At 38.8% G+C, this 22,038-nt stretch overlaps 1 protein-coding gene across 1 annotated transcript in view; it reads left to right on the forward strand.

Moving 5' to 3' along the window:
- The window catches only part of CDH11 (cadherin 11), a 150,528-nt gene extending 135,089 nt beyond the window's left edge, over positions 1–15,439 (forward strand). Inside the window, exons 12-13 of the mRNA XM_079116983.1 lie at positions 11,582–11,833; positions 14,112–15,439. Coding sequence (XP_078973109.1) covers positions 11,582–11,833; positions 14,112–14,608 — 749 coding nt within the window. The 3' untranslated portion in view covers positions 14,609–15,439. The remainder of the gene's footprint in view (positions 1–11,581; positions 11,834–14,111) is intronic.
- The last annotated feature ends 6,599 nt before the right edge of the window (positions 15,440–22,038 follow it).

The raw sequence follows: 22,038 nt of genomic DNA on the forward strand, positions 1-22,038 counted from the left end.
TAAGTTTGAGAGTTTGGAGGAAAAGGGTCTGACTGGAGCACATAATGGGCCGTAAATGAATATAAAGCGCATGTCTTTCCTGCTTAATTCTTTCCCAGCAGCCTTTATCACATAATCAAGTGATAACAGTCATCAGAGAGGAAATTTCTACAGTTCAAAGCATCGGTATAGGATTCCAGGGAAAGTGTGAGCAGAAAAGGGCAAACTCTTTCAATTTCCATATTAATCATAGTCACAATAATTATAGTAAAACGTATTTGCAAAGAGATTTGTAATTTTCTTCCATTGCACAATTAACACATATTGTAGGAAACTTAGCACAAACAAGCAGAAATAAGATTAAAAAGAATAAAATAACTTGACAATATATTACTCAGAAATAATCACTGTTATTTTATATACCCTTCAGACTTTCTTTCATATATTTTTTGATAAGAAATAAAATTAGAAAATGCATTCCCATTTTTGTCCATTAAGCATGTGATATACATTTTTTTTCTGCATCTCAGTACATAATGTCAATGCTTTCAAATTATCTAACTTCCTCTATTATGATGTCAGCTGAGGATTGTAAGTACAAGGTTTTTATACAGTTTTGCTGGATATCTAATCATTCGTGTAGGATGTATCCTAGAGTAAAATTTGATAGATAGTAGACAGACTGCTTATCAGAAAAGCTATGTCAATTTATAGTTCCATTAGAAAAGTGGGTTAGGCCCTATTTTCTCATACCCAAACCAACTCCGCACATTGTGATTATTTTAATCATTGAAAGATTGATAAGTGAAATATAATAAAAGTTTGCCTTCCCTTTTTTTTTTATCACTAGAAACAGCAGTTTTGAATAAGTATTGATCATTTCTTGTTTTGCCCTGATTAGCTCAGTATTCCTATCCCTTGCCCACTTTCTTAAGTTATATATACATCAGTTGATGATTGATTTTTTAAGTCTTCATCTTTTATTACTCTTAAGCTTTTAGATATCTAATCTATGGAATAATCACCCCAATGCCTCAGTGCCCTTTCAATTGTGATTATGTTGTGTTCTTAAGGCTAGACACTACCATTTTGGTGTCAGATTTGCTTATTATTATTTGTTTATTATTATCCTTAGCAAGGCTTCTCTTACCAAAACTGTTATCACCTAACTTTTCATCTTCCTTATCCATTTTTAAAAAATATTCTCAGTTCCAAATTTTTATGTAAACTTCGACACAATGTTCCATTTTCCAATCACTTCCTAATTACCACTAATGAGATAACTGGCCATTTCCAAGTGCTGTGTAACACCATCTTTATGGTCTTCTAAATTATGTATGATCAGAATTTCCTTGGACTTTCTATTCTTCCATTCTGCCTATTTACTCTAGTGCTGAGATCGTATTTTTCTGTAATGATTTCATACATATATATGTTAAAACCCGACAGATGCTTTCTCTACATTATTGCTATTTTATTACCATTTTATAAATTTTGGTTTTCTGTTCTTCCAGATATAAATTAAAACTACGTTTCAGGTGCCTGATTAGGGTGTTTGTGAATTTTATTGCATTTTCCCTAAATTTATGGATCAATTTAAGAAGAACTAAAAGTTTAAAAATATTTATTCCATCCAGAAACCTGGCCTGTCTTCCCGTGGAATCAATTCTCTTTTTATTACCATCAGGAATACTTTGCTACTTTCTTCATTTTTGTTCTATGCATTCCATATTACATTTATTGCTAGTCATATTTTGGGTGCTGTTGTGAAGTGGATTTTTTAGTTATATTTTCTATCCTTTTTCTGGATTCTGTGGCTTCGGTTTGATTGTTTTATGATTCCATTTCACCCCTTTCTTAGCCTATCAGTCCTTTTTCCCTCCCTCTCTCCTTCCCTCTCACAATTTCTTCCTTCCTTTCTTCCACTGAAGTGTTTGCCCTGGAGTTTGAAATATACTGACAATTATGTGTCCACTTTCAAATTATATTACACAGTTTCATGAGTAGTCTGAGTATCTTATTATAACACAATGATCCTAATTCCTTCCTCCAAAAGCTTGTCTCCTTGCTCTCATTCACTTTCCTCATACATAAGCATATCTGTGATTGGATAGAGTAATTAAATTGAAATATTCTAATGCTGAAACTCACAATTTGGATTCCAAACCTTCTGTTGCAAACAATGATGATTTGATAAAATCGAGAGGAAAGAGCAAGGTCTACAATTAAAAACTTGACTTTGCTCTTCATCTCTAAAAGAAGAACAATTTTCCTAGTAATACCTGAATATTTTACACATAATTAATCCTATCAGTATTTTATTATAAAATTGACAGTTATTACCACTCCTAATTCATGATCTGAGCTTCTATTTTGATAGATAAAGGCACTGAAATACTAAATGCTCAGTGCACAATTGAAATACGTCTTGGGATTCCAGAACCCAGGGCTACATGTTGGGCAGTAGGCCAGCTCAGCTGAAGTTGCAGATTTATCAGATCACTGGAATACCTGGTTAACAGAACATTGTTTTCAAGCTAGGCAGGATGGAAAGCTCTGGTAGTCCTAGCCTATCAGGAAGCTGAAGCCAGAAGATTTTCTGATCCTAGGAGTTTGAGATTGACCTGAGCAACAGAGTGAGATTGTGCTTCAGAACACAAAGAAACAACAACGAAACATTGCTTTGTCATTTGAGCAGTGGAGGAAGGAAATTTTAGAAGATCATAGTAATTTCCTATTGTAACAAGGACAAGAATAAGTCAATCATTTGAAAGAGAAGTGTTCTTTCTTCCAAAGCACTCCTCCCTATTTTATTTGACCTCCACCATTAATGTTTATTCCACATTTAGGGTCAGTGTGGATTTTATTTATTTAAAATGAAACAAAACAGAACAATTTCCACCTGACATGATGCCTTAAACTGATTATCCCAATGTCTTGGGAGGCTCAGGCAAGAGGATTGCAAGTTCAAAGCAAGCTTCAGCAACTTAGCAAAGCCCTTAAACAATTTAGTGAGTCCCTGTCTTAAAATAAAAATGATAAAAAGGGCTGGGGATGTAGCTCAGTGTATTCTGTCTTCCATCATCATAGGAAGATGAGCTGTTCTCATGTTCTATGTACCAGGAAGTATCATAAGAGTAGGACTCAATAAGTCAGGGAGTTTCCAAAAGCATATTAGCAAATTAAGTTATGTTGTGAAAGCTTAACTACGTTTGGTAGTAGTGTGTTCCTGAGTTTTCCATTTCTGTAACAAAATGACTGAGATAATAAACTCAATAAAAAGAAAATCTTGTTCTGACTCACGATTTTAGAGATTTTAGTTTATGAATGGATGACCTGTTTCTTTTGAGCCTGTGGTGAGGCAGTACATCATGGCAGGTAGCACCTGGTGGAAGAAAAACTGTTCACCATGAGGTATCCAGCAAAGAGAGAGGAGAGACCAGACTCTGACCATCCCCTTTGAGGACACACCCTAATGGACCTAGTTTCCACCCCTTCCAATATTGCCAATCTGAGGGCCAAATTTTCATCACATGGATCTTTGGGGGGCTTCATATCTAAACTATAGCAAATGGCTATTAAAGAACTGTCTACACAGGGGCTATGACTTAAGGGTGGTCTCCAAATAACCTGACTCCAGCTTCCCCCCCACTTCACTAATAAACATACCAGATAATATCTCTTTTTCAAATTCTTCTCTGGCTTTCCTGTTCCCATGGATGTAACTGAAACTTTATAGCTCAGGGGGCAACATATTCTACCAACGACCCCCTGTGCCCTTTACCTCCATTATCTTCTTTCTCTTGCTGCCTTAAAACTTAATCTCCAGAACTTCAAACCATGTTTAGTTTGCCAAATATGTCATGCTTTCCCATGACCTTGCTTTTGCCAAACCTGAAATTATTCCTCCACTCCTGCCCGACATGTTCCTCCTTCTTTAAGCCTCACGGTAAATGTAGTTGTGCCTTGCCAGACACATAAGGTCACTGTGGATTTCCTCTTTGTGCCCCAAGGACCCTGCACTGATCACTCCGTATTTTAATCATGCCTTTCCTTGTCTGTCTCCCATCAGAATATCAGCTTCGTGAGGGTAGAATTCCAACACTTAAAAAATGTGGGGGACTGAAAATGTGAACTAAAAATTGAAAGAGCTTTATAATGGTTGTATAGTCTTTGGAAATTTCAGGGATTACTTATTATGGAAAAACGATTGTGTTATGAGATAGGCTTCAAGCTGAAAAAAGAGAACACGTCTTTTGATGCTAAAATATTATAAAGTTATCCATTACTCAAGTATCCATTCATTCATTCACTTCTTTTACCACAAAGTTGTATTGAACACCTAAGGCTTGGTGCCAGGAAGGCACGATCTTCAAATGTATTTAATCTGCAAGTGTAATGCTGTCCCACAGGGATCAAGATGCAGATCAAATGAGCTCTGATACATTCAGAGTTAACTTTGCACTGTTTAAAAAACAAAAAACAAACAAACCAAAAAAAAAAAAAGTTTGCATGAAAAATAGGGTTGGCTGAGTCATTTCATTAAGTTGTATTTTCCTTGAATAATTCTTTTTTTCTTTCATTTTTGCTCTAAACTAAGGACATTTCTCTTTTATGAGCAGCACCAAATATACTTCTGATTTTTTTTTCACTTTTATAATTAAAGATAGCCAAACAGATTTTGTGGAATGCATTTTTCCCCTTTAACTGCTCCAATATGGAAGTTGTGCTGCTGGCAGATCAAAATGGCAGATGTCTTTTAATATCCTGCCATTTCCACTTGTGTAAATAATTATGTTTCTTTCATGCATGAAATCTATGACTGCAGTTTTTTCCACACAAAACTGGTTTATCTGGGTCCCAGCCCCTCCTCATCTTAACAGATGAAGAAATAGGTCCTCTTGGTAGAGCAACTCTATCATTCTTTCCAAGTTCTCCTTGGGTTATTAGCTAATTCATTTGAAGTCCCTAAATAGCTATAGCCCACTGAATTCCTGGTATTTTTATTTGTGCTAATCTCAGAAACACTTAAGCAGTGTGCTTTTTGCTGTCTACAATCTACCACCAATGGAAAGTTATTCTCCAATAAAAATCAAGGTAGAGTTGATTTGTAAGGATTATGATAAAATTGCAATGAAAACTTGATCAATGCCAGCAAACAATACATGATTCAATGTGTCATACCTATGTGCTTGAATTTCACACATGCACATGGGCAGTTATGCCTACCATGTATTCCTTATTGTATTTCTTATTTTGCAATCCCATGACATAAACACCTTCTCCCTCAGTACTGAATCAACTTCTTACTTCAACTGGAACACATTGTATCTATCAGACTTTCAGATCAAATAATCCTTTTCCTTGGTGTTTTAAGGCTAATCTCTTATAGAATTCACCTCATGGTAGCATTTTCTTCATTTCAAAATGTTGGGAAAATAATAGATTTATTTTTGCCTTTCACATATTGATTTGTTTTTAATTGTGTGTGTTTCTAGAAATGCAGGAACTTAAATGAGTATATTGATTCTTTGTGGGTCTCTTCACCACAAAATTATGAGATTACTAAGAGCTGGTCTTTTACCTAGAAATAGAGTCTCTGTTTGTCTAGCTATAGGTTATGACAAAATTCACCTAATTAACCAACCTTGTTGGGGAAATTGATAAAAGGGCACTAAATTGATTGACATTCAATAATATCAATATTCTAACATCAACTACATGCAAGTAAAATAAAGTGACATCTAGAAAACATTAAATACTAATTTTGTTTGTATTTTCCATGTTATTGGGAGAATTGCTTCCTTCTTTGTTTCTCAGTTTTCTTTCCTACACAATTAAGTGCAATTATATTTTCTGCACATAATTTGAAAAATATTTTGGGTTAACATATGAAAGGAACAATGAACAGGGTTGGCCCATATGAGAAGCTCAATAAATGTTGCTTAGTTGAATCTAACTCAATCAAAATAGTAAGAAAAGAATAATAAGATAAAAATATGAGGCTATTCATCAGGAGCAATATCCCTGCTGTAGATACAGGCAGCATTCATCAAGTTGGGTCCCAAAGTGAGGAAGAGAGAAGATGGGGACTGAAAATTGACTGCAAGATAATGAATCAGTACAATGTGGCTGCGGGAAAAGCCAGATTGATTTGAGATGTATTGAAAAGAGTAGCACTCAGCCATTCATTCTGTCAACATATGAAACGCCACTAAATGCACAGAGATCAGGGAACAGATGAGTGAGATGAGCTCCCTGCATTTAAAGAATGAACCCTCTGGTGGAGAAGACAGACCCTCTGACCATCACTGGGGACTGTAAAACATACAGTATGTGCAGTTACTGCAGGTCAGGAGACACTCCCAGGGCATTCAGAAAGGCAGGAGAGAACGAGGATATGCTCATAAGGTCATCTTTGCACATTAGTGACAGTGTAAATACATGGGCTACACATTTTGAAATACTATGTGAAATTTCTGTTATTCTGGTCCAATATGGCAAATGCTGACTGACCTAAGAAATTAAACTATTTTTTTTTTCAAGATTCACTAATTTAAATCAGTGTAAAAGAAAGCTAAATGATTCTTTCAAATAATATCCTTGGTAATGGTGTACCCTGTATTCTTCTGAAATTACTGATGTTTAAGAATTCACCAAGACTTCTGGGATTACATATATGTGTGTGTACACATACATGCACATATACACATGCATATATATATACACCTGTATATATATAATTAATTTACATATGTTCTTGTTTATGGTTTTTTTTTTTTTTTCATTGTCCTGATAAAGCTATTGTCATATCCCTAGGGATAGTGGAGTGGCCCCAAAGGAAAGTCATCACATTGATTTTTCTGCCAGTGACTGGGATAGCTACCTGTCTTCAAGTGTGGAGATTTTTTTTTTTTTCAATAGTAGAAGGATTTTGTCTCGTAGGTTTGTGCTCAAGTGATAGAGGTGAAACTGGGTCAAAAATGAACAGACTATCTCCCTGGGACCAAGACTTGACCTAGATTCTCCCATTTTGTAATAGCGTAGAGAGAAGCCTCAGCCCCATGCCCCTCATGGCCTTGATTCACAGGCTAAAAGATCCCTGATGAGGTCAAGCAAGGCAGCAGAGGCGGGGTGGGGGGTTTACTTTCAGAGGGAAGATGGACAGGGGGAAAGAGGTGGCAAGGAAGACTGTTCTAAGAGCTTGAGGGTTTTAGTCACCCTGGTAGCCTCTCTTCTGACACCATGGTGATGGCGGAATGTTCTAGTCCTTTGCTGCAGTGCTTCCTCTCTTTCGGTTTTTAACATACAGGAACTATGTTGCTGTGTTGCCCATTTTCCTATGCTCTTAATATCTTTTTTTTTTTTTTTTTTTTTTGGAGATTGCAAGATTGACACCCAGTAGCTTCTACTTATTAAGGTCTGTCTCTCCATCATAATTTTCTCTTCTAGTGTCAGGTTTTGTGTCCCTCCTTTGGGTCACATCATCATCATAACCCTCTTATTTGCATACCCAAACTGATGCCGGGGAGACCCTCGTTATCGAAATCTTTGCATTTCGTCAGCATAATGAGAAAGTGTGTGGTTAAAAACAACACATGATTAGGAGTCCAGGTTGTAGACATAAAAATTGGAACCTGAATTTATTTTTCCATGAATAGGAACACGACAATTTGTACATGACATATTCCAGTAATTAATGGCACCATTTGCAAGTTTTAATCCAACTGGGGAAGAAATGGAAGAGGTTACATATCTGTGTCCAAAAAATGAGAACATCAGGTATCAAGATGAAAAACCGAGGTGCTTGAAAAGCACTTTCTTATCATGGGCAATGTATCGCCAAGGACTGAAGAGTGTGAACTATTTTCTTACCTCTGGATGATGAGCTCTTCTGTATAGGCAATCACATTCAAAGCTGGGATGACATTTCCAAGAATTCACTTTCCTCTCCTTGCCAATAAGTTTCTCTTCCTCATTAGTCTACTGCTCAAAGAGGAGAGCTTCCAGAAAAGAATTAATATTTCCTGAGCATCTCCAGCAGGCTGGCACAGTGCTAAGTGCATTTATGAATGAAAACAAATTTAATCCTAAAAATTATTGGTTGCACAGATGAGAATACAGAAACTCAGGATGTTAATATGTCTAAAGTCAGGCAATTAATATGTAGAAGATTCAAGATGCACACCCAGCTCTGTTTGACCCCCCAAGACAAGTGGTTTACTTATTAGAGATTTTAATTAGATAGGAGAAGGATCTCTTCCTGAAAAATTTTAAATTGACAAAATATCAGTCTTTTCTTGGCTCATCTTATTAACCATGGAGCCACTCTGATGGTTTGCTCAAAGAACCTCTTTTTACCCTTGGGTCACCCATAAACCCCAGCCATGTGGCTCTGTCACAGGAACAGAATCCTGTCAGAAAGAGGAAATGGCTGGCTACTTACAGTAATCTGTATGGGAGAGAATCCATAGTCAAACTTAAGTTGCTAAAACTGGTTTCCAGTTTTAGAAAAGAGGTGTTTCGTTATTACTGTTAATTTTCTTTTCCATTCATGTTCCTGAATTTGTTTTTTTTTTTTTATTGTTCTTGACTACAGTGACTATTTTTGATCCGTATTCAGAGTGGACCATAAGAAACAGGATCACAGGCCACAGGGCAACAGGGGAAAACAGGGTATTCCCTCAAGCAACACAGACCACCTAATTTCAATCCAGAATGGTAGACAAGTCTCCTACCTATTGTACACACTTTAACAGGTCCCCAGGGATAAAGGGTGTCAATACTGGGTTTTAAGTTTTCTGACTGAAGAATTTCCTGAGCCTTCTAGAAGTACAGTTCAAAGTAAACTCACTGGCTCTTACCACATTATGTAGTTCCAGTAACCACTCCATGAGACATGCTTGATATGAACTGTACTTCTTATTTTAAAGATAAGTAAGTGAGGCTCTGGATGGGAAAACAAATGACTCATCCTAAAGCAAATAATTCGTATCTCTAGAAGAGACCTTCTGAGAATGTCTGTCCCATCTCTCGAATTGATCTTAAAATCTATATGTAAAATATGTTTTACTAGAAGATATGTTTTTTTTTTTTTTTAATGTTGAGTTTCTACTGAAATTTCACTCATAGATTGTAGATGGTTCAGTCTGCTGGATACTCTGATAAGTTTTTATGTGGTGGTTTCAGTGAGTCGGAGAGGACTCAGCTGTGCTGAACATGAAACATCTTGAATTCATATGCTGGTGGTGTTCTCAGATCTGTGTTTTCCATTAGCGTTTGAGTTTCAATTATTTTCATGTGCAATCCCGCCTGCTGTGATCTAGGATGCAATATTGCATGGACGGCTCATTGAAGAATAGACTTTAAATTATGGCTTCCACAAATTTATAAAAACAAAAACACTCTATCCACATTCTCTTCAACCATGACACCATGGATAACAGAGCAGGACCCAATAGAAAACCATGTAAATCATCTACTGGGGACATCATCCATATCAGTTATAGTTGACTGAGCAATGTAATTAATTTCTTTTTCTTCTTAAAACTTTAATATGCATTTTTATTGATGTTGGCATTAGGATATTTCAATTCATTAAATGAGGTAAACATTGGGACTTTAATATTTTGAAAACCTTATTTGAACACAGAACAATATAAGACAATACATGTAAAATTAGGTGCTAAGTGTGGGATATTGGTATAGTCTAGAACAGGAAAGAACAGCCAGATGACTAAATTTTATTTGGCTAATTTACTCTTTTTTCACAGTTGTCTGCAGTATGTGTAATTTTTTCCAATGATAAAAACAAAATATGCCAATCATGCAAAATTCAGAAAATATGGAAAGGTGGGAAGGCTCTTCTGCCTTGTTCTGATTGAAATGTTGGCAGCAAAGGGTTGAGAATCTGTCATTGTCAGGCTTGCCAAAGCCAGTGAATGCACACACCTTACCTTCTACAGTACTCAGAATGTCTACTCATCTTATAGCAGAGTGAATCCACCATATTACAGAATTAATTACATTTCTTTAATCTAACATATATCAATTTAATTTTGAGAGTCTTTAAATTATAGCAAATTTATAGTATTGTCAACCTATTTAAATCCTTCCATCTTTTGGGCCATGATGTTGGTCATAGTATTCATGTTGCTATAATAGGCAGGCTACATCAGGGATCGCTGTGTGCGTGTGTGTGTGTGTGTGTGTGTGTGTGTGTGTGTGTGTATAATTTGATAAGTATATTAAAATTTTCTACTATTTTATAATACCAGTGCATTTCCTCCAGAAAACATATTCTGGAAAAATGTTTTTTGTTGGTAGAAAAAAAAATTATGAAGAAGAGTTTTGGGATCATAGGTTGCAAAATATTGAGCAATACAGGAAAGCCAACATCTGGAATTTGGGTTAAATTCTTTCCAGAACACATTTGTTCAACAAATATTTACTGAATGTCTGCTGTGTTTCTGTCACTGGAGAGCCTGAGATGAATCAGATAAAAATCCACTGTTCTCCAGAAGTTCACAGTCTCATTGAGGTCAAAGTGGTTATGTCAACAAATCATGGTGGAAGAGTGGGATACCTATTTCTGTAGGAATACACAGTGTGGTGAGACACAAAGGAGATAGATGATGGAGAGGTCTGGGAGGGCCTTCTTGAAAAGATAACTTTGGAAGTCAATTTTAAGTCTTGAGAAGTTCAGCTCTCATGATAAAATGAACAGCTTCAAGGGGCAAGAGAGCAATGGCTGAAAAGACCAAGCACATGGAAAAGCATGTTGGGAAACCAGAAGTGAGTTCTCCAGGTCAGTCTGAACTGGTTCCTATAGAAAAAGGCAGGGCTTGAGCCTGGAAAACAAGGTCAAGTCTAGGTGAAGAAAGTAGCCCATGGTCCACTTTGTAGAGGTGGGCTGTGTAATGTGGACAACAGAGAAAACAATCTTTTTAAGCGGAGAGGTTAGAACAGGTGACTGGTGATGTTTGCATTTCAAAGAAGCTCTGAATCTGCCTGAAGGTTTATAAAATATTTTCTCTTTTATAAAGATGTTATATCCTTTGGGACTCATGAGTCAGTCTCCAATTTGGGTAAGGTTTGAGGGTGGAGTTAGAATTTCTTTAAAACACACACACACACACACACACACACAAATTGCCAAAATGTTTTTTTATGAAGTAAAACAGAGGTAAGCATGAGAAAGAAGCTTTTTTGTTGGTTCTCACACTCACTTAAATATTTAACCACATGCTATGCTAACAGGGTATGTATGAATGAAGCTCATACTTTTGTGTCTGATTAAAGGGGACAACACTGGGAGCTGAAATGGTGTGGTTTTCTTGCCAATGAGGGCATTTTGTCCAGACCAAATCCAAAAGAGCCAATTTCTGAGCCCCCTCCCCCAAATATAGAGAAATCAGTGTGTGCTCCTATCACGCCAAATGACCGCAGCCTTTGTAGATGCTTAGGTTAAAGAACAAATGGGAGGATTCTGGTTGTTAACCTTTGTGAAGACAAGAGCGCTTTCCAATTTTGCAAGCTGAATGCAACAGTGATTGGAATGGTCTTGAAATGGAAGCACACCTTGTCTCCCCTCTTCCAACAGATAACACGGCAGGGGTGTATGCCCGGCGTGGAGGCTTCAGTCGGCAGAAGCAGGATCTATACCTCCTGCCCATAGTGATCAGCGATGGCGGGATCCCACCCATGAGCAGCACCAATACCCTCACCATCAAAGTCTGTGGGTGCGACGTGAACGGGGCGCTGCTCTCCTGTAACGCGGAGGCTTACATCCTGAACGCCGGCCTGAGCACAGGGGCGCTCATCGCCATCCTCGCCTGCATCGTTATCCTCCTGGGTAAGGAATCTCCCTGGTGAGCTGGCACAGGCAGATCGACATCCTTGAAAACACTTGCATTTCTCAAATCCCAGCTGATTACCAGGACCACACTGGGTACTGTGGATGTTTTAAGATGAAAAAATAATAATAAATACAAAAAAAAAAAAAAAAAAAAAAAAAAAAAAAAAAAAAAAAAAAACAGGGAGTAACAACTCTCATGAGTTTCATGGGATAGTAGCAGAGCATGAAGTTGAAGAAGCACATTAATAGAGGGGAGACAAATTGGTGATGAGCATCTTGCTGGATATCACAGGACTGGGTAGCAGAAGCCATTTGGGAGCTGGAGGGACATCAGAGAGGGTTTTGTAGATGAAGGATTTAGGCAGTGACATGAAATATGTGCAGGCGTTTTTTGCCACAAGAGGAAGGAGAAAGGTTAGGGACAGAAGGGGCAGAAAGGGTCATTACGAGGCAAATGACAGTATATGAAGGACTCTAGGAAAGGGAAGTATATCAGCTAGATCTCATTATTATTTGCAATATCTATGCATGTGCTTCCTCAGCTTATGGGGACGCTGGGTGCTTTCTTCCACTTGCCAGCTGAGTTAGGCGCCCCTCTTCTGTCTATGCCCTCTGTAGAAACTCAATGAGCAGGTACTACCTCTGTCATCACTGAGCCTCAGAAGATTAGATCATTTGTCCCAACCTCTCAGAACTGAGTGACAGAATCAGACTCCAAACACAAGTACATCTGACGCCAAACTTATGCTTTTTCCAAGATGTTTCTCTCTCCATTTAATGAATTGATTGAGCTGATTCCATTGGGTGAGGGACAGGGAATCCAGTTTAAAAATAGTTGAGTAGTACCAGAGATCAGGCCCTATCTTAGGCTGCTAGGCATAAACGGAATTATGCACAATCTCTATGCTGGATGAGTCCACAGTCTGTCAAGGAAGGTTTTCCTGGGCAGTTAAATCGAGGCTCACCTTGAGTGCTATGATAGGGACATGACCCAAAGGTAGTTTGGGCACAGAGTAGAAAGTGCCTGCATCACCTGAGAAGGTCAGACACATCATCCTGGAAGATGTCACAAAAATGTCAGGTACAGAAACAGTTTCTAGATGATGAAAGGGGTACTCCAGTCAGAGGGATCCCTGAAGAAGTGACACCAGGGGAGACAGATGTATAAACCATGTGGCAAATGTTATGATGATAGTAAAACAGGGTTCAGTGAATAGATGGAACAGATGCCAACAGCCATGTGTAATGTCAGGACAGGATGCCAAAATATGTTTCATAATGAAAGATCAAAAAGAGTCAGTCAATCAAAGAAAGTGAAAAAATCTGGGTGGGCAAAAGTGCTTCCAGAAAAAGGCACATAGCTCTGAGGACCTCAGGAAGTCCAGGCAAGTTCAATCCCTCATCCTCTGACACAGAGACCCTGAGGGGCCCTCTGTCCACTTGCCAAATTCAGCCACAGACATTACCCCAAGTCTTGCAGAGTGTTTGGGAGAGTCTTCCAAAAAAAAAAAAAAAAAAAACATTGCAGAAGCCTCTTGATTGAACTGAGCATATGGGGAGAGGGAATGGATAAAGGAGAAAGTGGGTTCTGAGTTTTCCTTATGGGTGACTCTGCTCATTCCTCCTAGTTGCCCACACTGAATGGAATACCTCTCCCAGGGAAGAGATAAGATTGCTTCATCTGTGGTTTCAGATGACACTATTTTTTTTTTTTTTTATGTTCCATTAAGTAGGATTTTTTTTTTTCTCCTGGGATCTTTACAAGTGTCCCCTCCTTTCACCTTCACGATAGTCTCTTATTATTGTAGAGTAGGGTTAATGCTGTTCCCCAGACCTCTGGGAAGTGTCTAGTTTTAACTCCTGTAGCGAGGTAGTTCCTGAGTTCTCTGAATGTCCTCACTGTTAAACTTGGGAATGGCAACTCCCTTCCCTTTGCAAAAAGCAAAGTGGCCCTAATCCCTGTTAAGAGATTGAAGACCAACACATTTGGTATAGTCCTGCTTTTTAGGAAAATGACTGCAGGATTCATTTGAAAAAAAAAAAAAAAAAAAGTTGAACAGTGCCAACCTGCCAAGCCACTGGGTAGAATGTCCTTATGGCAGCATTTTGCAGAGACCGTCCCCTGGAGGGCAGTTTTGCACATTTCTGGGGATTCCAGGCAAAGCTGCCCTTCCCACTGGCCTACTTCAGGTTCATGGGAAGCCTGGTGACTCTGGGAAAAGAATCCAGGGAAACTGGATTTCACTGCGCTCACCACCTTCTTCTTTCCCCACAGTCATCGTAGTGCTGTTTGTGACCCTAAGAAGGCAAAAGAAAGAACCCCTGATTGTTTTTGAGGAGGAGGATGTCCGTGAGAACATCATCACCTACGATGACGAAGGAGGCGGGGAGGAAGACACCGAAGCCTTTGACATCGCCACCCTGCAGAACCCCGACGGCATCAATGGATTTATCCCGCGCAAAGACATCAAGCCCGAGTACCAGTACATGCCCAGACCTGGGCTCCGGCCAGCTCCCAACAGCGTGGACGTGGACGACTTCATCAACACCAGAATACAGGAGGCGGATAACGACCCTACGGCTCCCCCGTACGACTCCATCCAAATCTATGGCTACGAGGGCAGGGGCTCGGTGGCCGGGTCCCTGAGCTCCTTAGAGTCGGCCACCACCGACTCGGACTTGGACTACGACTATCTACAGAACTGGGGACCTCGTTTTAAGAAACTAGCGGACTTGTATGGTTCCAAAGACACTTTTGATGACGATTCTTAACAATAACAATACAAATTTGGCCTTAAGAACTGTGTCTGGCGTTCTCAAGAATCTAGAAGATGTGTAAACAGGTATTTTTTTAAATCAAGGAAAGGCTCATTTAAAACAAGCAAAGTTTTACAGAGAGGATACATTTAATAAAACTGCAAGGACATCAAAGTGGTAAATACTGTGAAGTACCTTTTCCCACAAAAAAAAAAAAAGGCAAATATTGAAGTTGTTTATCAACTTCGCTAGAGAAAAACCACTTGGCATACAAAATATTTAAGAAGTCTAACGGTGAACTTACAATGAAGGGAAATTGTTTATGTGTTATGAACATCTAAGTCTTCTTTTTTTTTTTTTTTTTTTTTAATTTGTCAAAGAAGCTTCCACAAAATTAGAAAGGACAACAGTTCTGAGCTGTAATTTCGCCTTAAACTATGGACACTCTCTATGTAGTGCATTTTTAAACTTGAAATATATAATATTCAGCCAGCTTAAACCCATACGATGTATGTACAATACAATGTACAATTATGTCTCTTGAGCATCAATCTTGTTACTGCTGATTCTTGTAAATCTTTTCGCTTCTACTTTCATCTTAAACTAATACGTGCCAGATATAACTGTCTTGTTTCAGTGAGAAGCGCCCTATTTCTATGTCATTTTTAATGTATCTATTTGTACAATTTTAAAGTTCTTATTTTAGTATACATACAAATATCAGTATTCTGACATGTAAGAAAATGTTACAGCATCACACTTATATTTTATGAACATTGTACTGTTGCTTTAATATGAGCTTCAATATAAGAAGCAACCTTTGAAATAAAAAAAAGATTCTTTTTTAATTCTGGGTTTGATTCTTAACATTGAAAGAAATTAAGGATTTCTAATGATCCATTTATATTTCTAATTTAATTGTGATCTTTTAATAACCCTATTTATGATCTGTTGTAGTCTGTCTGCTGCTTTTATTGTTTATTTAAAGTCAAATATGTTTTACAAATGTTTTTTCAGGCAAAATTCTGTAAGATCATGTAAAGCTCTTTTTTTTTTTTTTGTACATTCTTGGCGTTAGCCTTCTGACTTCTCTTCGCACACATCTTTTAGGAAAGGAGGATACTAAAGATCTAGATCCGTCTGTGATTTCGCAATATGCGTTTTATAATATGCATTTATCTTGTATATTAATGATCTCATGGTTGTGAGAGACAAATGAAAACTATCAGGACTCTTAATGTTCAAGGTATGTATTTTGCGCCTTACCCTGAACATTTGGAAGTTAAAGGAGGAAAGAGTCAAAAATTAACTTTGTTCCACACTCCGATGTTATTCTATTTTTCTTGATGTTAATCTTACCAGGCTATTGTAAGACTCTGGCAGTTGAAATCACTCCTTTTTCCTCCTGTACTTTTAATGTAGCTTAATGTGGCATTTTACATTTTGCTAAGAGAAAGGGCAAATCATTTCTAAACCCTTGTTTTAGAATATGCTTTGGGCCATAAGCTCTAAAGGAGAGCAGGGACCATGCTGGATTCTGAGGGTGTTACCATTTGATCCGTGAGTCACCTGAAGTCTCCTCTAGCTTCCTGGGCATTGGGACTTACGTGAAGGACATTTCACTTGCACAGTTGAGCCACAGGTCAAGACAAAGCAATACTTGGGGAAGGACCACACGAAGTCATGCTGCAAGCACTTTCCCTTTTCTTCCCTAAACCCAGGGCACATGTCTTTTCTTGGATTGCAGACAATTTTTAAATTGTCTTTTTTCCCCCTTTCTTTATTGTGAACGTTTGTTTTAACCTTTCCTGATTTACCTGTTATATACTATTTTTATGACTCAGTCAAAATGCATACAAAGAGAAATGTTTTTATGAAGTGCTCACTCCCCTTTTACTTTGCATTTAAATCAAATTGGCTGAACACTTCAAGGGAATGAAATCTGTGGACAATGTCACTTTAGAATCTTTCATTTCGGTGAAGGATCGCACATTCTCGATACTTCCATAATTGCAGGTTGTGTTCATTTTTCTATATCGTTTTTGTAATCCAAAGAATATTTTGCTAGATTTGCACAGATCTCCAACTGAATTATGAAGAAATAACTCAAAAGGAATATGAATAGCACTTAACCACATATACAGTATACAGCTGTAAGTAACAAGTAATCCTATCACCGTGGACGATCCTTTTTTTCCCCCCCTAGGAATGTATTTGAAATAGAGTTGACAATGACATTTTCACATTTTTATGTCAGTTTTTTTTAAAGGTTGTCTACTTTTCAGTAGTTAAAAATACTTGTTTTTTTTCTTTTTTAAAAAATCTTTTCCTTTTTTTACTTTAAGATTCTATTGTTTGTAGAACCCTCTTAGAAGCTTGAAAATAAAATGTCTTTCCCGACTAGTGGAGTCCTTTTTCATTTGGAATATACAAAAAGCAATCTTGGTTTAAGTGGTCCTTCTTTCCCTCAGTATAATGTAATCACTGCTTTATGGCATTGATGCACCTAAAAAGAGGAATGTTGTTCTCTTCTTGCTCTCGAATAATGTGCATTGTTTATATTCGTCATTCACCCATCCATTCATTGATACGCTCATTCATCGGCATCTTATTTTGCAGATCCTACTAGCTACTTAAGGATGCAGTGTGAATTCTGATACCTTCATGGACATGGTTCAGTTTTCCAAGCCCTGTACTGAAATTTGTACCCTGTTGTCTTGTAACCAACTCTTATCCTTATGCACATCTACCTCTTCTGACAATGCAAGGTTGAGGGGAAGAGTCAGTAAGATGAAAGATGTGATAAGAGATGGCAAGGTCCTGATCATGCGTGAGGTTATGCCCCAAGTGGCAACTGAAGAGTCTTGCACTTAGCTAGGTTGCATCCACAGGGTCCTGGGAGGATGGGGAAGATAAGACAGAATGTTATCTACATGGAGAAGATTACAATTGCATATTCATGGTGCCCAGAGAGCATGGCCTTACCTATCAGAGGGGACCTGAGAAGGAGTATCTAAAATTCCTCCTGAATACCTGGATCACACCTTTCACCTCTGTGAGAACCTTATAGGACAATGGGAATCAGGGTGGGTTTCTGGGATCTCTGAGCAGAAGAGTGGCCAAGTCTATCTGATAAGCACAGATTAGACACATATGAGCCTAGAGCCATACCAGGAGGGCTCTTGTGAAGGTCAAAATGATATAGCACGAGGACCTGAAATAATTCAGTCAATCAGGTATGGAGAGGGACAGAGGTCTCTCTGCTCTGCCCTTGCATCAGCATGGTCTGGGCCATGATCTTTGCTGACCTGGGACACTAACACTGTCTCCTGGCTGTTCCGTGCCTCCTAATCTCTTCTCCAGGAAGAAATCAGAGAGAGAGTTTTAATGCACAGCTCAGATCACATGACTTCATGACCTAAACTTCTCCTCTAGCTTCCCCAAGTCATAAAATAAATCCCACCCCCTTTACTTGATTACTTTGCCTCACCAGGACCAGGCAAACTGCTCCAAATCCTGCTCAGTCCTGCCTGCCTTTTTCAGTGAGCTACTCCTAAATACCTGGCTGTCTTTTAGTCCCCCATACAAACAAAATGTGCTCCCTTCATATCTGAGGTCGGTCACCCTCGATTGGTTTTCTTTGTACCGATTTTCATTCTTTCAACTGATTTTGCTTATTGGATTTTCTGTGTGGCGGGGTGGGAATCTGACCTGCCCACCAGACTGTAAACTCCAAGAGGCAGGGACTTTGTTTCCCTGCCTGCCATTGTATGCCCACTTCTTTATACAGTGCCCCAAACCTCGCAGGTGCACAGTAAGCACTCACTGCATAAATGAAAGACTCCCAACACAGCAGCCTTATCAGGATTTGATGGGTGATTAGACAATGCCAGTGTGATGTTAGGTTTCCTTATCTGAGAATTTGAGTCCGTCATGACCTTGGGGTCTGGAATTGTGATGGGCAAAGGAGAAATGGGTTCAGGAGGAAGAAGCTGAATTATATTTGAATGGACATGGGAGTCAGAGATATCTGTGTGACAGTCAGAGGAAAGAGGACCTGCCGAGTAGGTAATCATAAAAACCGGATTGCATCTAGCTCACTGGAGAGGTAGGAATGGGAACGGAGAGCAGGAGTTGAGGCCACAGGGGTGGCTGTGTTTCTTCTAATTAGGTTTCAAAAGACTGTTTCAGTGGTAAAGTCCCTCTGGTATTAAAGAGTAATGCTGATTTTAGCTTTATTAATAAAGATAATTAGTAAACATAAACCTTACCTTTGTATGACAAATGCTTTGAAAAATAAGAAGGGAATATCAATTAATTTGCTAATTCTTCTCTTCAATTAGTGAAACTTTTTGAACTCATACTATAGGGAGACCTGTACCAGACGCAGAATCCATATACTGTTCCTATGAGAAGACAAAGTATGTGCACTGATCACCACCTTAGCCTGAAGTCCATTGTAGACCAGAGAGGTTAAGCATCTCTCCAAGACATGCACAGGAAATGATGTCACACCTGGATGGGAAAGAATCTCATATGTGCCCCCTGAGTCAGAAGATTTCTCTTGTAAACTAAGATTAAAGAAGCCAAAGGCAATGACTGTTTTTTCCTCACAATCAGTGATTGAGCTGAGCAGTTAGGGGTAAGGACTTGGAAGGGGATGTCCTTACCCCTTCTACATGTTCAATTTATGACTTTCAGTAACTGTTTACCAGGCAGGAAACAGGGTCTAGTCACCCTTGAAGACTCAGCTGCCTTCCAAGTCTAAGATGATACAAGGGACAGAGTCACAGGCTGTACTGTTGGGGTTCATGCTTCCTATGCCCTGAATGTTGAAAATCAAATATGAAAGAAACTGATTCTTTGTTTTATAGCTGTTTGCATCATGTTTCATAAAGAAGTTCAATAGTTCATCTTCACTATCGCATTAAAAATGTGTAAAACGAGAAGGTTGAGGTCTGGAGCCCTTGTCACTTCTTAGTGAACTGGGAGTGAGAACTGACTTTCCTGGCCACCATCTACTTAGAAGGAACTTCTTGGTTCACAGTGACTTAATAGGCCTTTCTGTTCTGTTTCACTTCCAGAAACATACGGGCAGCATGTGGTCATCTCTTGCAGGTTCACAGAGACACCAATCCAAGGCTCAGCCTTCATAGAGCTCAACGCAACTCAGGAGTGAAGACAGTATATCCCACGCTGGATGTGACCTTCCATATCCTCCTATGTTTAAAGCCAGGCTCCAACATTGACTGTGCAACTTCAGACATGAATCTTGCCCTCTCTGAATTTTGTTTACCACAGATGGGCAACGGAAATAACAGTCCGTACTTTACCAGCAGTAGTGAAGAATAAATGAATTCATGTTTCAAGAGCCACTAACGATTACTAGGTTTTACTAGAAGGTAGCAATTATATTCTTAGTGTCTATATTATTTTCCCAGTCTGAGGCTCCAGAACAAAATTAAAAAAAAAAAAAAAAAAAGGAATTTATCACCTCATGCCTCTTGTTTCTTCTCTTTTCTACAGAAATCAGTTTGCTCTATCTGTTTACTCTATCAGTTTGGCTCTGTTCTGAGCCAAAACAGAAGACAGATGTCTTAAGACACCACAGTATGGTTAAGACAGAACTGATGAACAATTTCCCCACCCCCGATTATTAAAAAGATAAAAGGTTCTAGTCAGTGGATTCACCTAGGTTTGACTAAGATGCATAACATCCTATTGGCAAAGCAATGGATAAAACAGGAATTAAATATTTTTTCAGAAGACAAATCAATTCACATGGTTATGAATTGTATGTAATTGGATAACAGCCATTGCACTGAATAATATTTGAAGTTTGAGTGAGCTTGTCAAGAACTATGCAAACTTTGACATCTCCAACACAATAAATTTCATATTGTAGATATTTTTGTTCAAACTGTGTTCAACCAGTACTCCCTTTCTGTAGAGATATATGTCTTTGAAAATATTTAGATTTGAAGACATACAATTAGAATACTACTTTTTATATCAACTCTAACAAGCTTAATTTTGGTACGATTTTTCTATCATTTAATACTCAGGCAATTGGAAATTATCTTATACCATGGTAATGGCTCTCTCTCTCCTCCCTTGCCCCCAAACATTAACTGGGATGTGAAGGAAGTAATAGTGCTTGGAAATAGGATTTTCAAATTGCTTTCTTCTGTGAATTAGTAAAGAGGTAGCCAGTTTGATCATGCTGACCTTACAGACTAGTCCAGGGGCTCTAGAATTAGAAATGGGCTCCCTGGAATTTCTATTACTTCTTTTCTGAACTTAGGTTTCCCAGCATAGAATAGGAGTAGTGTAAAATGGAAGGATGAAGGATTCAAGGATGGATGGATGAGGGGAAAAGGGAATGAATTCTCCCTCTTCTAAGTCCTAGAGTATTCTAAGGTTAGAAATGTGAGAATTGGTCTAGGCTCTCCACCCCTTAGGTTCTGACAGTACCATTAGGATGCTCTGGCTTTAGATTTGACATGGTGAGCTCTCCTACCTGGATAGTCACCCAACACATTTAGAGAAAATTGGGTCCCAGTGCATTGAGCAGATCCCTATGATGCCATCACGTCATTGGTTTGACTGGCGAGCCCTGGGAAAGTCACCATTTCTGAAACTTTTCTCTATGCCTAAGGTGGGGATATGTCATCTCTCTGGCAAGCTTCTAAGAATTCCAGAAAAGCTTGATCTAGGTCAGGAAATCAAAAGCAAATGTAAAATTGGCTACAGAAGTGAGTGGCTTTGCGGCTGTTGCCTGGCTGTTTTCTGGGCTTTTTACTACCATCAACCAGATCTTTCCTGCAGTTGCAAGAGATTCAGAAGACAAACTCAGATGGCAGTGTGAAGTTAAGGGATGCTGTGGCTTCTCTGTTGAAGGCTTTGATCCAGCAGCCCCCATGCAGGCTTTAAGCTGCCTCGGAAGAGATTGAGATGGTATCTGTGCTGTATCAGGATGGGGACCCCAGGAGTCATCCTGGCTCAGCCCTGGCCCAATCAATCACTGCATTCTCATCCTCAGCACAGAGACGGGGATTCCCAGAGTCCAGGCTGTGAGGTTCTGTGTTTACCAATACGGGAATGTGCGTTTCTGCAGAGCCAGAGGTTGGAAGAAATAGTGTTAAGTGACATTGAATAAAAAGAAATTTTAAAGGCAGAAAAGATATTCCAGTGTAATTTACAGAGCAGGTGGTCGTGCGTTGTTCTCCTGGTGTTTCGATCCACTCTCCCTTTCTGGTGCTTTCTCCAACCACCCAATCCGAGGCAGCCTCCTTTCATGATGCTGCTCCTCTGTCATTCCCTGCAGAGTCCATGTCACTGTCCAGTTCTTTCTCCTTGTATAAGGCTTTCTTTGTTTATGTTCAGCCAACCTCTTTCCTCTCTTGAACGTCAGCTCCATGGGAAAAAAAAGCCATTTTTTTTCA

The sequence above is a fragment of the Sciurus vulgaris genome (assembly GCF_902686455.1).
Source record: "Sciurus vulgaris genome assembly, chromosome: 17".
Classification (NCBI taxonomy): Eukaryota; Metazoa; Chordata; class Mammalia; order Rodentia; family Sciuridae; genus Sciurus; species Sciurus vulgaris.